Raw genomic sequence first — 13,469 nt, 5'->3', positions numbered from 1 at the left:
GCAAATGGTAAGATTTCATTCTTTTTGATGGCTGAGTAATGTTCCATTGTGTGTGTGTGTATGTGTGTGTGTGTATATACCACGTCTTCTTTATCCATTCATCTGTCGATGGACATCTGGGCTGCCCCTTCAAATCACTATGTTTGCATCCTTTTTTTTTTTTTTTAAGATTTTATTGATTTATTTGACAGAGAGAGACACAGCGAGAGAGGGAACACAAGCAGGGGGAGTGGGAGAGGGAGAAGGAGAAGCAGGCTTCCCGCCGAATAGGGAGCCCGATGCGGGGCTCGATCCCAGGACCCTGGGACCACGACCCGAGCCGAAGGCAGACGCCTAACCGACTGAGCCACCCAAGCGCCCCGTATGTTTGCATCCTTTGCATAAATACCTAGTAATGCAATTGCTGGGTCATAGGATAGCTCTATTTTTAACTTTTTGAGGAACCTCCATACTGTTTTCCAGAGTGGCTGCACCACTTTGCATTCCCACCAAGAGTGTAAGAGGGTTCCCCTTTCTCCACATCCCCGCCAACATCTGTCATTTCCTGACTTGTTCATTTTAGCCATTCTGACCCGTGTGAGGTGGTATCTCATTATGGTTTTGATTTATATTTCCCTGATGCCAAGTGACGTTGAGCATTTTTTCATGTGTCTGTTGGCCATTTGGATGTCTTCTTTGGAGAAATGTCTGTTCATGTCTTTTGCCCATTTTTTGAGTGGATTATTTGTTTTTTTGGGTGTTGAGTTTGGTAAGTCTTTATGGATCTTGGGTACTAGCCCTTTAACTGTTATGTCATTTGTAAATATCTTCTCCCATTCTGTAGGTTGCTTTTAGTTTTGTTGCCTGTTTCCTTTGCTGTGCAAAAGCTTTTTATTTTGATGAGGTCCCAATAGTTCATTTTTGCTTTTGTTTCTTTTGCCTTTGGAGACATGTTTAGCAAGAAGTTGCTGTGGCTGATGTCAAAGAGGTGCCTGTGTTCTTCTCTAGGATTCTGATGGATTCCATCCATTTTGAGTTTATTTTTGTGTATGGTGTAAAAGAGTGGTCCAGTTTCATTCTTCTGCATGTGGCTGTCCAATTTTCCCAACACCATTTGTTGAAGAGACTGTCATTTTCTTAAAAATTTTTTTCCCAATAATCATTCTAGATATTTGAAATTTTTTTGTAGATAATGAATAGTTGAGAAGGGCGTGGAGTGCTTTTATCCTGGTTGTGTTCTTTTTCTAAAATGTTCTATCTGTTAAAATTTAGATTCTTAACTTTTTCCTGGAGGTTTAGTTCTAGGAAACTAAGAATGAATCCACCTGGATGGGTTGGATCTTTTAATGAATATCTAGCATAATTTTTGTAGGTAGGATTATCTACCTATATGAATTTGCTGAAATTACTACCCTACTGATTCAAAAGAATGTATGTTTCAGATACATTTGTATTTGTTTTTTATATTGACCGGTGGGTTTGTGTGTGATTTTATTATAAAAACCTATGTAGGTAATAAAAGTAAAGAAAATAATAGTAACCACATCTAATACTTATTAACCCTTAATGAGAAGCATGATGCCATAGTGGTTAAGGACACAGCTTCTGGAGCCAGTTTAACTGGGCTTGTGTCCCACCTTCTCCCACTTTCCAGCTGTGTGTTCAGCAAGTTATTTAACTCCTCCATCTTTCTGTGTCTTCATCTGCTACATGGGGATAATAATGCCTACCTCAAGGAGTAGTTGTGTGAGTGAGAATAGATACTATGGAGTATTTTCATTATATATTAATACAATTATATATTATATATAACTATGTGATTATAATTAGTATATTACAATATGTACCTGGTATATATATACATTTAAAATTCAATAAATATTGGCTTTGAAGTGATTATTAAGCCTTTATTCTATTCCAGGCACTGTACTATGCTTTATGTTTACTATCTCTTTTAATCTTTAAGCAGCTGTATAAGGTTGGTATTATTATCATCTTCAGTTGCAGTGAGTAAACTGAGGTTCAGAGAGAATAAGTGATTTTTCTAAGGCCACAGAGTTAAGCAAGAACCTGTTGCTTTAATCCCAAAGTCTGACTCTTTCCATGAACCACTAACATTTTACTTTTGAATTAATCAGGCTAACGATTAGTTATTGTGATTATTTAGGATGTATCAGAAAGGAACAGGGGCGCCTGGGTGGCTCAGTCAGTTAAATGTCTGCCTTGGGCTCAGGTCATGATCCCAGGGTCCTGGGATTGAGTCCCACTTCAGGCTCCCTGCTCAGCGGGAGCCTGCTTCTCCCTCCTTCCCGCTTGTGCTATCTCTTGCTATCTCTGTCACTATCTCTCTCAAATAAATAAACAATCTTAAAAAAAAAAAAAAGGAACATGAATATAATTTAGTTGTAGGTAAACAGTGGATAGAGGAATGCTTTTATATGCTTAAGAAAAATTGTATTATTAGAAAGTAGTTTAAAAGTTTGTGAGCTTCCTTTAAATCACACTAAGGGCATAATAGTTGGCATTAGATAATGTGTCTGTGGTAGAATTTACTAAACATTTAGCAAAGGTCTTAGGATTTAGTGAAGAGCCGGGGTCAGAGAAAGCTGAGCAAAGCCTGGGCCTGGCGTGCTCATTCATCCCACTCCGCACTCCCCAGGGCTTTGCTCCCCTTCTCCAGGACTGCCTTTCAACCGCTTGTTCCCTACAGGAAAGGCTTCTGGCTCCCTCTAGAGTTCAACAATAGTATGTGTTTTGAATAGAACAATCTTGACAGTTTTAATGAAAAAGGTTTTTTTTTTAGTATGATTCAACTAACTGAATTACTTAGCATATAAAAATTCTTGAATTTGAAACCCAAAGTTGGTAATCTCCTTAATTAACATTTCACCATTCGTCTGGTTTCTAATTCTTAGTCCACTTTCCAAGTCTCTTCCTGCCTTAAATATCTTCTTGGACTGTGGCAAGAGCTCCCTAAATGGTAGAGCTACTACTGACACCATTCCTTTATTCTGGCCGTACGAGTACTTTGCTTAATAGTTAATAAAACATAAGTTTTACACTATTCTCATTATTCATGAGTTTAGAAAACAGGTACTAAAATGATCTTTTATGAAGGATTTTTTTGTTTGTTTTTACATATTTTGTGTGAATGTGTGTGCTTACTTTTATGGTGTTTAGTTTGTTTTGCGACCATGGGCAAGTTATTTTACTTCTTTATTCCTCCATTTAAAAATTTTTGAGATAGATTTGATAAGACTGTGTCATCAAAGGGTACACAGTAGGAGCTAATTAAATGTTCTTTAAGAAACAGAACAGAAAGGAGCACGTGGGTGGCCCAGTTGGTTAAATATCTGCCTTCAGCTCAGGTCATGATCCCAGGATCCTGGGACCAAGCCCTGGGTAGGGCTCTCTGCTTAGTGGGGAGCCTGCTATGCCCCCTGCTTGTGCTCTCTCTCTTTCTCTCTCTCTGTCAAATAAATAAAATCTTCAAAAAAAGAAAAACATGAAAAAGATGAAAAAAAGTTACATGTTTAGGAGAATATTTCTGAAATTAGGAAGGAACTTTGGAGAATTTTCTTTCCTAAATTAATGAGGAAATATAAGACGTGAGATTGGAGGGAAGGATAAAGGCCCAAAACAAGCAGTAATAATAGTGGGGACAGGTGGAAGGAGTGGGAGTTGATTTATTCATCAGTTAATGGACATTTGGGCTATTTCTACTTTTTGGCTATTATGAACAATGCTGTTCTGAACATTTGTGTGTGAGCTTTTGTGTGGACAAGTGTTTTCATTTCTCTTGGGTATATACCTAGGAGTGGAGTTGTTGGGGCCTGTGGTAACTCTGTATTTAACATTTGGAGAAACTGCCAAACTATTTTTCAAAGTGGGCGCACCACTTTATTTTCTTACCATTTCTGTACATCCTTGGCAATACTCATTATTGTCTAGCCTTTTGATTTTAGCCATTAAAATGGGACGGAAGTAGTATCTCATTGTGGTTTTGATTTGCATTTGCTTGATGGCTAATACTGTTGAACATCTTTTCCTTTGCTTACTGGCTGTTTGTATATCTTCATTGGAGAAATGTCTGTTCAGATCTTTTGCCCATTTTTTAATTGGGCTGTTTATCTTTTTATTATTGAATTCTAAGAGCTCTTTACATATTCTAGAAACAATTCCTTATCACATATATGATTTACAAATACTTCCTTCTGTGGGCTGTCTTTTCACTTTTTTGATGGTGTCCTTTGAAGCACAAATGTTGGGGCGCCTGGGTGGCTCAGTTGGTTAAGCATCTGCCTTCCGCCTCAGGTCATGATCTCAGGGTCTTGGGATCGAGCCCCACGTTGGTGTTTCCTGCTCTGCGGAGAGCGTGCTTCTCCCTTTCCCACTGCTCATGCCCTCTCTCACTATCTTCCTCTCTCTCAAATAAGTAAAATCTTAAAAGAAAAAGTCTTTTGAAGCACAAATGTTTTTAATTTGATGAAGTCCAGTTTATCATCTCCATTTTGTTTTGTTGCTTGTGCTTTTGGTGTCATCTCTAAGAAACTCTTGACTAATCCACGGTCACAAAGATTTATTCCTAAGTTTTTTTTTTTCTTCTAGGATTTCTACAGTTTTAGCTCTTACATTTAGGTCTTTGATCCATTTTGATGTAGCATTTTTGTATAGTTCTACAAGCTTTTGATTCTTTTTTGATTTTAGAGACTGTGTGTGAGGTATATTGTCTGCAATGAGGAGTCGAATGCAGTGCTCACTGAATTCCTTTGCAGCACAAACATTCTGCGTTTCTGTGTAACTGTAACCTAACTGTCTTAACGCTCTTTTTAATAGTACCGTTATTCGTTGCAATGACCAAAACGCATGTGGTAGCGGCTTCAAAAGAAGCATTTTATACCTGGCAGTATCGTGTGGCAAAGAAGCTCACAGCATTGGAAATTAATCAGATCACGCGGTCTCGGAAAGAAGGGAGAGAAAGGTACGTCTTTTGATGTATGGTTTCTAGTAGCTCAACCCTATCGCATTTAAATTAGACATAGTTAATTATAAATTGTCATGCTTGAGAACTGTAGATTGTTTTGGTTACTAGAAATAATATTTTTCCATTAACTTCAAAACCTTTCAAATTATTTGTCTAAATTTATCAAAATAGATGAGAGGTAGCGTGGTGTAATTAAAGAAAGCCCTTGGAGATAGAGTGGAAATCTGTGTTTTTATAAGGAAATAGCTGTTCTCACTCATCTGTACTTACCATATTAGGATAAAGCATAAATATGGTTATTCAAGTGAATGCCTAACCAAAGCTTCATTCTTACGGGTTAGTGGATAGGTGTTTCCAGAAGGGTGGGGGTGATTCTAGTATCAGTCTCCATAGGAGAGATTCTCAGACAGGTTCTTAGATAGGGAGGAGGTCTTCAGGTGGGGCGAACTGGTCACTTGGCTTCTTTTTCTTGCCGTGGATTCGAGGGAATCTAGGATGGGGGGATTCCCTGTAGTAAGTTTCAAGGTCCAGATGCATTTACTGTGTTTTGTTAGTTATATTGTCTCTGTTGGTGATACTCTTTTTGCCCTTTTGTTGTTACCCTAAGCCTTTAAAGAAGGCATTTTGTTGAGTGTTCCAAGCTAATAATTCTTAATCAGGGCATAGGTCTGTGTTGGTGGGAGTGGGCAACAGGGGTCATGTCAGAGCATCTTCCCTCACACATGCTTGAGATCTTAATGCAATCTTCCTTTCCCTTTAAGACTCACTCATGTACTAAGATAGGAGAAATGTCCCCAGTAAAAATATTTTAGATATGTGAATTCATATGGAAACAAACAAACAAAAAAAACCCAAACCAAACCAAACCAAAACAAACCAGCTGAGGGACACCTGGGTGGCTCAGTTGGTTATGCGTCTGACTCTTGATTACGGCTTAGGTCATGATCTCAGGGTTGTGAGATTGAGCTCTGTGTTGGGCATGGAGCCTATTTAAATTCTCTCACTCTCTCCCTCCCTCCCTCTCCACCACTTCTCCCTCTCTAAAACAAAACAAAACAAAACAAAACAAAAACCTCCAAATGGTTGAAAAATACGGTATCTTGTTTTCTTAGTAGTTCTGAAAGTCTAAATAGGAAGAACCTTTGGCCTCTCTCAGGACAGCATGTGACAGTGGTAGCAATAATAAGCAAGGGAACCACAGTCTGCAGGGAGATCTTAGGACAAAGTTGGAACTGAAAAGTCTAGCCTCTACATAGAGTAAGTGTCCTCTGAGAGCCAGCTAAAGATATTCTGGCTTAAGATGGCAGCATCTCCCTCTGTTTCTGTCTGGGACACACTTACTGGTTTTAATGATTGGGCAGGTTCTCTCTGGGCCTCAGTTTCCTCATCTGTAAAATATGGTGGATGATGGTGAGAACAGCCATCACTGATTGAGTACTTCTAATATGCTAGATACTACAGTAAGCCTAGTCAGTACTCTTATTAATCCTGTTTCAGAGAGGGAACTAAGACACAGGAGCTTAATTTATTTGCCAAAGGTCACCAGCTGATAAGTTGAAATGGGACATAGAGTCAGGTTGATCTGGCTCTGAAATGCTTACTCAGATTGGCCTTTCTTGTAGCACTTTCCTTGTTTTAAGAGAGGGAAGATGGTCACATGATCTTGAGAGACCGCCTATTCTGACCTTTGACTTTTATTTTGTGATAACTAAGTAGAATAATAATAGTAGCTGGATATACTTAATAGAAATGTATTAAAATGCAGAAACCTGGTACCTCTAAATTTATTATTTTCTTTTTTTAATATATTTTCTTTCTGCATTTAATACATTGCTGTTTAACACTTGATCTCATTATATTAATGAAAGTACAATTATGATTTCAATTTAACAATGATAAAATTTCATGATATTTTAAAGACAGAAAATGGCTTGATTTTCTTGTGACTGTATTCCATCTATGACTTCTTGATGATCAGGCTCTGTGCATATGTGCTTTACAAACATCATTTTATTTATGCCTCTTAAAAAACCCTGAAAAAGGTTGCCCTTATTCTCCACATGGAGAAATTGGGGCTCAGAGAGGTTAAGTAGCTTGTGAGGGCCTCATAGCTACTCTATGATGTATCCTCCCTATTCACCTTCACTCATTTTAATATTTTTCCAGCAGACATAGAGCACCTGACAGTGTGTGGCACTGTGCTGGGCACTGGAGACATGGTCTTTGCCTCCAGGAAACTCCTCAACTGGTGTGAGAGACAAGTAAAGTAGTAGAGATGCTATGGTGTGAATAGTATTATATTGAAGGTATCAGATGGAGGAAATCCAAAAAGAGTGCATCTTCACAACACAGGGAACATAAGAATGCTTTTTTTTTTTTTAAGATTTTTTTATTTATTCATTTGTCAGAGAGAGCCCAAGCAGGGGGAGAAACAGGCAGAGGGAGAAGCAGGCTCCCTGCTGAGCAAGGAGCCTGATGCGGGACTCGAGCCCAGGACCCTGGGATCATGACCCGAGCTGAAGGCAGATGCTTAACTGACTGAGCCACCCAGGCATCCCAAGAATTATTCTTCATTTCAGAACAAAAATTCCATTAATTAGAGCTTCCCAAATACATTTAAGCTTTACCTTTATTAAGCACATTGATAGGGAAATTATGGAGAAATAAGAGAAACTTAGTGTATTGAAGTTATTTCTGAGTGATGTTCATTTGCAGAATAAGGTAAAATATCTGTTGGGGCTTAATGAAATTTATTGGAAATATGTGATTCAATGTTCAAATATGTTTTTGGCATAACTTTCAGGAACATATCACTTGCATAACTAGTAAACACCTGGTAGGTAGTTTCTACCTTTATGGGATCGAGCTGTGTCAAGAACTCTTTAAAATAATCAGGACATTTATGTTACATAGTAGTATTAATTGGCATTATCCAGTCTTTTAATTGTTTTAGAGATTATGAAATGGTATAACCTGTACTTAGACCATCTTTGAAATTCTCACTTATTTTTTCTCCAGAATTTATCATGTTGATGATACTCCTTCTGGATCAGTGGATGGGGTGCTTGATTATAGTAAAGCCATTCAAGTAGGTGATCTTATTATTGCCAGCAAATGTTGGTATCTGTAAATTTCAAAATACTCTAACTTTATTTTGAGATCTGAGAATTTTTTACTGAATAGCATCTTATTCTAGTAATTCTTTAAAAAATGTCTATTCTGAAAACCTTTTTTCTTGGCCTGCTTTTTTTTCTTCTTTTGACTTTTAAAAACATTTTTGAAATAATTACAGGCTCACGGGAAGTTGCACAGATAGCACATAGAACCTCTTTACCCTGCTTCCCTCAGTGGTGACATCTATAACTGTAGGATAATATCAAAAACAGGAAATTGATATTGGTAATGACACTGTTAACTGGACTCCCACTGATTCCTTACTCAGTTTTCACTAGTTTTTCCATGTACACCCATGCGCGTAGTTTCATGTCGTCTTACCATCAGGAAGGGACATGCCTCATGCGAGTTCTCCACTTTTGCACTTGCTCTCCACCCCGTCCCTGCCCCCTGGCAACCACGAATCTGTTTCCATCTCTAGTTTTGTCACTCTGCGAATTTTTTAAATGAAGGGAATCCTGTAACATGTAACCTTTTGAAATTGGCTTTTTCGCACTAAGCTTATAAGCTGTTGAGATCCATCCAGGCTGTTGCAGTACCGAGTGACCTCCCCTTGCTCATTCTGGCAAAGGGCTGTCTGTCCTTCCGCCATCTCTTCTTTTATGACTGAGCTCAGGTTTCTGCCTCCCTGCCTCCTCCTGTATGGGTGAGATGTTCCTTCCTATCACTCTCACAACTCCTGAGCACATCTCTACTTGTATTGTGCTGTCTTCAGGTGTTGGGCCCCCTGTCTTCCTCAGTAGGCTTTTGAGGAATCCCTGAGGGGTAAGGTTTTATCCGCATGTCTCCAGTGCTTAGTTCAGTGTCTAGCACATAGTAGGTGCTCATTAAGTAAATGTTAAGTTAATAAACATATTGGAGTATTCTTCTTGGTGAATTGCATACTACCTTATACCAGATTAGTCATTCCATAAATATTTGTTAAAGGATAACAATTTATTTTAGGGCACCCGGGATCCGATTTGTGCCATAACTGCATCTGATAAGACATTGATTGTGGTAAGTTCGAAGCAAACTGATTTTATGAATAATAATTGTTTAAATTATAAAAATAGAGTCAAGTAATGTGTTTTGGATTTGAATATCATCTTGTGGGCACCTAACTTACTAAGTCCAACATAAGAAATAAGAAAGTTTTAAAGGTTGCCTCACAAATTGTTAAGCATTTGCAAAAACACCTGTTTATAAAATGGGTAGAATAGTGGCCCGCTGGGGAGAGTTTGACACTGGGTTGAAGAAGCCACACAAGGGTTGGCAGGTGCAGGGTGGATTGGATGGTGGTAGCAGGTCTTCGAAAGCTTCCTCCTCTATGTGGCCTGCTATTTTGTGTTGGAGAAAGGTTTTGGCTCAGCTACTTTCGTAAGACTTAAAATGAAGAGGTCTTGTGTTTGCTAACCAGTAAAGTGAAGAAGTCTAGGGCAAAATTTTCAAATAAAATCAATGTTACAGTGTCTTTTCTTGAGCTCTGACATATGAAAATATTAATTTTAGAACTAAATGTTTAATATAGTAATGCTGGTGGAGTCATTGAATTTGAATTATGTAATCAGAGCCTTAATAGTGTATATTTACAGTTCTAGTTATGTTCTTTAGCCATTAGAAATTTTATGGGGGACAAAATCTTAAGAATGTCGTATTTGTTTTTCCTCATTAGGATTTTTATAGCAGTTTGTCTTACAGAGCCTCTTGTTTTCTTTTTAGATTCTTTGCTGTATGGCAGGGTTTTTTTTTTGTTGTTGTTGTTGTTGTGTTAGTTGTGTTTCTGATATTTGCAGAAAAAAATAACATGCAACTCATATCAATCACAAAAATTGACATAATTCCTAAATGACAGAGTCTACCTGAAGAAACGTACTCAGTTTAATAACAACCAGAAGTTTTGTGTTTTTATTTTTTTATTTTCTTATTAACATATAATGTACTATTTTTTTCAGAGGTACAGGTCTGTGATTCATCAGTCTTATACAATTCACAGCGCTCACCATAGCACATACCCTCCCCAGTGTCCATCACTCAGCCACCCCATCTCTCCCACCCCCCACCACTCCAGCAGCACTCAGTTTGTTTCCTGAGATTAAGAGTCTCTTATGGTTTGTCTCCCTCTCTCTATGTTTCATCTCGTTTCATTTTTCCTTCCCTTCTCCTATGATCCTCTGTCTTGTTTCTCAAATTTCTCATATCAGTGAGATCATATGATAATTGTCTTTCTCTGATTGACTTATTTCACTTAGCACAATACCTTCTAGTTGCATCCACATCATTGTAAATGGCAAGATTTTTTTTTGATGGCTGCATAATATTCCAGTGTGTGTGTGTGTGTGTGTGTGTGTGTATACACCACATCTTCTTTATCCATTCATCTGTTGATGGACATCTAGGCTCTTTCCATAGTTTGGCTATTGTGGACATTGCTGCTATAAACATCGGGGTGCATGTGCCCCTTTGGATCCCTACATTTGTATCTTTGAGGTAAATACCCAGTAGTGCAATTGCTGGGTCATAGGGTAGCTCTATTTTCAACTTTTTGAGGAACCTCCATACTGTTTTCCAGAGTGGCTGCACTAGTTTGCATTCCCACCAAGAGTGTAAGAGGGTTCCCCTTTCTTCGCATCCTCGCCAACATCTGTTCTTTCCTGACTTGTTAATTTTGCCATTCTGACTGGTGTGAGGTGGTATCTCATTGAAGTTTTGATTTGGATTTCCCTGATGCCGAGCGATATTGAGCACTTTTTCATGTGTCTGTTGGCCATTTGGATGTCTTCTTTGCAGAAATGTCTGTCAATGTCTTCTGCCCATTTCTTGATTGGATTATTTGTTCTTTGGGTGTTGAGTTTGATAAGTTCTTTATAGATTTTGGATACTAGCCCTTTATCTACCAGCCAGAAGTTTTAATGGAGAAAGTACCTTCTGCATTTAAAACTTCTTTTTGCCGTTGAAATGTAAAATGTATTTTTTAATTTTTAACGATTTTATTTATTTATTTGACAGAGAGACAATGAGAGAGGGAACACAAGCAGGGGCAGAGGGAGAGGGAGAAGCAGGCTTCCCGCGGAGCAGGGAGCCCGATGCGGGGCTCGATCCCAGGACCCTGGGATCGTGACCTCAGCCGAAGGCAGATGCTTAACGACTGAGCCACCCAGGCGCGCCCCCCCCTTTATTTTTTTAAAGATTTTATTTATTTGACAGAGGAATGTAGAAGGTTTTAGAATGATTTCTTTTTCAAACCTTGGAAGCCACAGGAGCCCTTTTTTCAAAAACAAAATCTTATTTCCTACTCCAATATGGTAAATCTTCTGAAACCCATACTTCCCTAATATACATTAAAAAATATTCTCTCCCTCACCCTTCCAGCCTTTCTGGTAGGCCCCTCTTGAGAGTCATGCTGCAAAAGCAATGCCGCTCTGATTAAAAGGGGAAGGAAAGATTGGCTGAGTGGAGCCTTCTGCTTTGTCCCGTTGCCATGACCAGAGGCACGGAAGGGTTTGGAAACCACAGTTCTGTCCTGATTGTTATACCAACTGTTGATCTGTCAGCATTAAGGCTTGCACAGAGTTGCATAGTAATTTATATTGTTTTATTTTTATTTAAAAAGATTTTTTTTAAAGATTTTATTTATTTATTTATTTATTTATTTATTTGAGATAGAGGGCATGAGCCGGGGGACAGAGGGAGAGGGAGAAACAGGCTCCCCACTGAGCAGGGAACCCGATGTGGGGCTCGATCCTAAGACCCTGAGCTCATGACCTGAGCCGAAGGCAGACACTTAACGACTGAGCCACCCAGGTGCCCCTGTACTGTTTATTTTTAGGCCGATTTAAACTAATACTCATTGTATCACTGCTTTCTGATCATCTCCCTTTCCCACTAACTAGTATCAGATAGGTGGCTATAGATGAAAAATATAGACTTTCAGTAACAACTGTTTCATATGGTGATCTTAAATTAATTTTTCATATATATGAAATTTAATTCAGTGAGTGCTTTATATTTTAGCTTTTCGTGTACCCTGCATATTAACCTAGACAACAACTGTAAATAACCCTTGTTATTTTTTCCTTGTGATATAAGCATTTATGTAGTATGGAACAGCTAGGTTTCTGACTTCTTTCTTAAATGCTACATGAAAAAATTAGATCACCTTCAGCCACTTTTGAAAGGGTTTTAATTAAATTAGGAGATACATATGTAATCAGTAATGTGATTCAGTATCAGAATTGGCAGTTAGTTATGACACCATCACTTTGGTTTTGGAAACAAATGTGTGAACATATAGACAGACCTGTATTTGTATTTAATTTTATTATGTAGATATGCTTTAATAATCAAAAGTAATTTCCATAGGGTCGTGAATCTGGCACCATTCAGAGATATAGTCTTCCTAATGTTGGTTTAATTCAAAAATATTCCCTTAATTGTCGAGCCTACCAGTTATCCTTGAATTGCAACTCTAGGTAAGTCTGAAAATTCTCATGTAGTTGTTGGGTTTAGAAGTTATCAATTGGGATTGTTGGATTTATGTAGTAAATGCAATAAATACATTTGTATAAATACAAATGTGTATTTGTTTTAAACTTATAGTTCAGTGTGATTTTACTATACTATATTTATATTTAGATAGTTGTATTTATACTGTGTTTAGATGTTTTTCTCTAAGTGGGCAAAATATAGAAATTCTAATGTAATACTTTAAATTGTTTGCATGTCAGTTGCTTTAATTCCTTTGGATACTTTTTCCTCACAAGGAAGCAAAATGGAGAGTAGTCCATGTCTTCTCTATCAAATTTGTAAAAATTTGTTTAAAACCAGTTATTTCTTTAAAGCCATTTCTGCCTTCTTCCCAGATTTAGATGAACTGATTTTTGCAGAAGAACAGTAATAGGTAATTATATTTGTGATTGCTGATTATCATTTTACAATTTTGTTTCCCTTCTCCAATGTCATTATTTGTAGTCGTCTGGCTATCATAGACATCTCAGGAGTTCTAACTTTCTTTGACTTGGATGCTCGGGTAACAGACAGCACAGGACAGCAAGTCATTGGCGAGTTGTTAAAATTGGAGCGGAAAGATGTCTGGGATATGAAGTGGGCCAAAGATAATCCAGATTTGTTTGCAATGATGGAGAAGACAAGAATGTATGTTTTCAGAAACTTGGATCCTGAGGTAAACACAAGAAAGGAGCATAAGCAGTACATAAATAATGAGCCAGATAGCGAAACCTGGCTATTTCCCTTATGTTTCCTTAAGAGGTTTGTTGGTTGTTGGTTGCATGAATTTCTGAAAATAAATAGAAACATCTCTGTGGAATTGTAACATATTTGGTCTTAAGTGGGA

General features: G+C 37.9%; 1 protein-coding gene across 3 annotated transcripts in view; it reads left to right on the top strand.

Moving 5' to 3' along the window:
• The window catches only part of WDR35 (WD repeat domain 35), a 58,839-nt gene that overhangs the window by 27,068 nt on the left and 18,302 nt on the right, over positions 1-13,469 (top strand). For all 3 annotated transcript variants that reach the window (XM_064571907.1, XM_045884147.3, XM_064571908.1), the window contains exons 12-16: positions 4,816-4,960; positions 7,982-8,051; positions 9,083-9,136; positions 12,479-12,588; positions 13,088-13,298. In XM_064571907.1, the coding sequence (XP_064427977.1) occupies positions 4,816-4,960; positions 7,982-8,051; positions 9,083-9,136; positions 12,479-12,588; positions 13,088-13,298 (590 nt within the window). The remainder of the gene's footprint in view (positions 1-4,815; positions 4,961-7,981; positions 8,052-9,082; positions 9,137-12,478; positions 12,589-13,087; positions 13,299-13,469) is intronic.

The sequence above is a fragment of the Mirounga angustirostris genome, unplaced genomic scaffold (genome assembly GCF_029215605.1).
Source record: "Mirounga angustirostris isolate CCGP_5_RB_7025 unplaced genomic scaffold, mMirAng1.0.hap1 SCAF_10, whole genome shotgun sequence".
Lineage (NCBI taxonomy): Eukaryota > Metazoa > Chordata > Mammalia > Carnivora > Phocidae > Mirounga > Mirounga angustirostris.
Note: the sequence above shows the minus strand (reverse complement) of the source record. Positions and strands in the feature narration are given on the sequence as shown.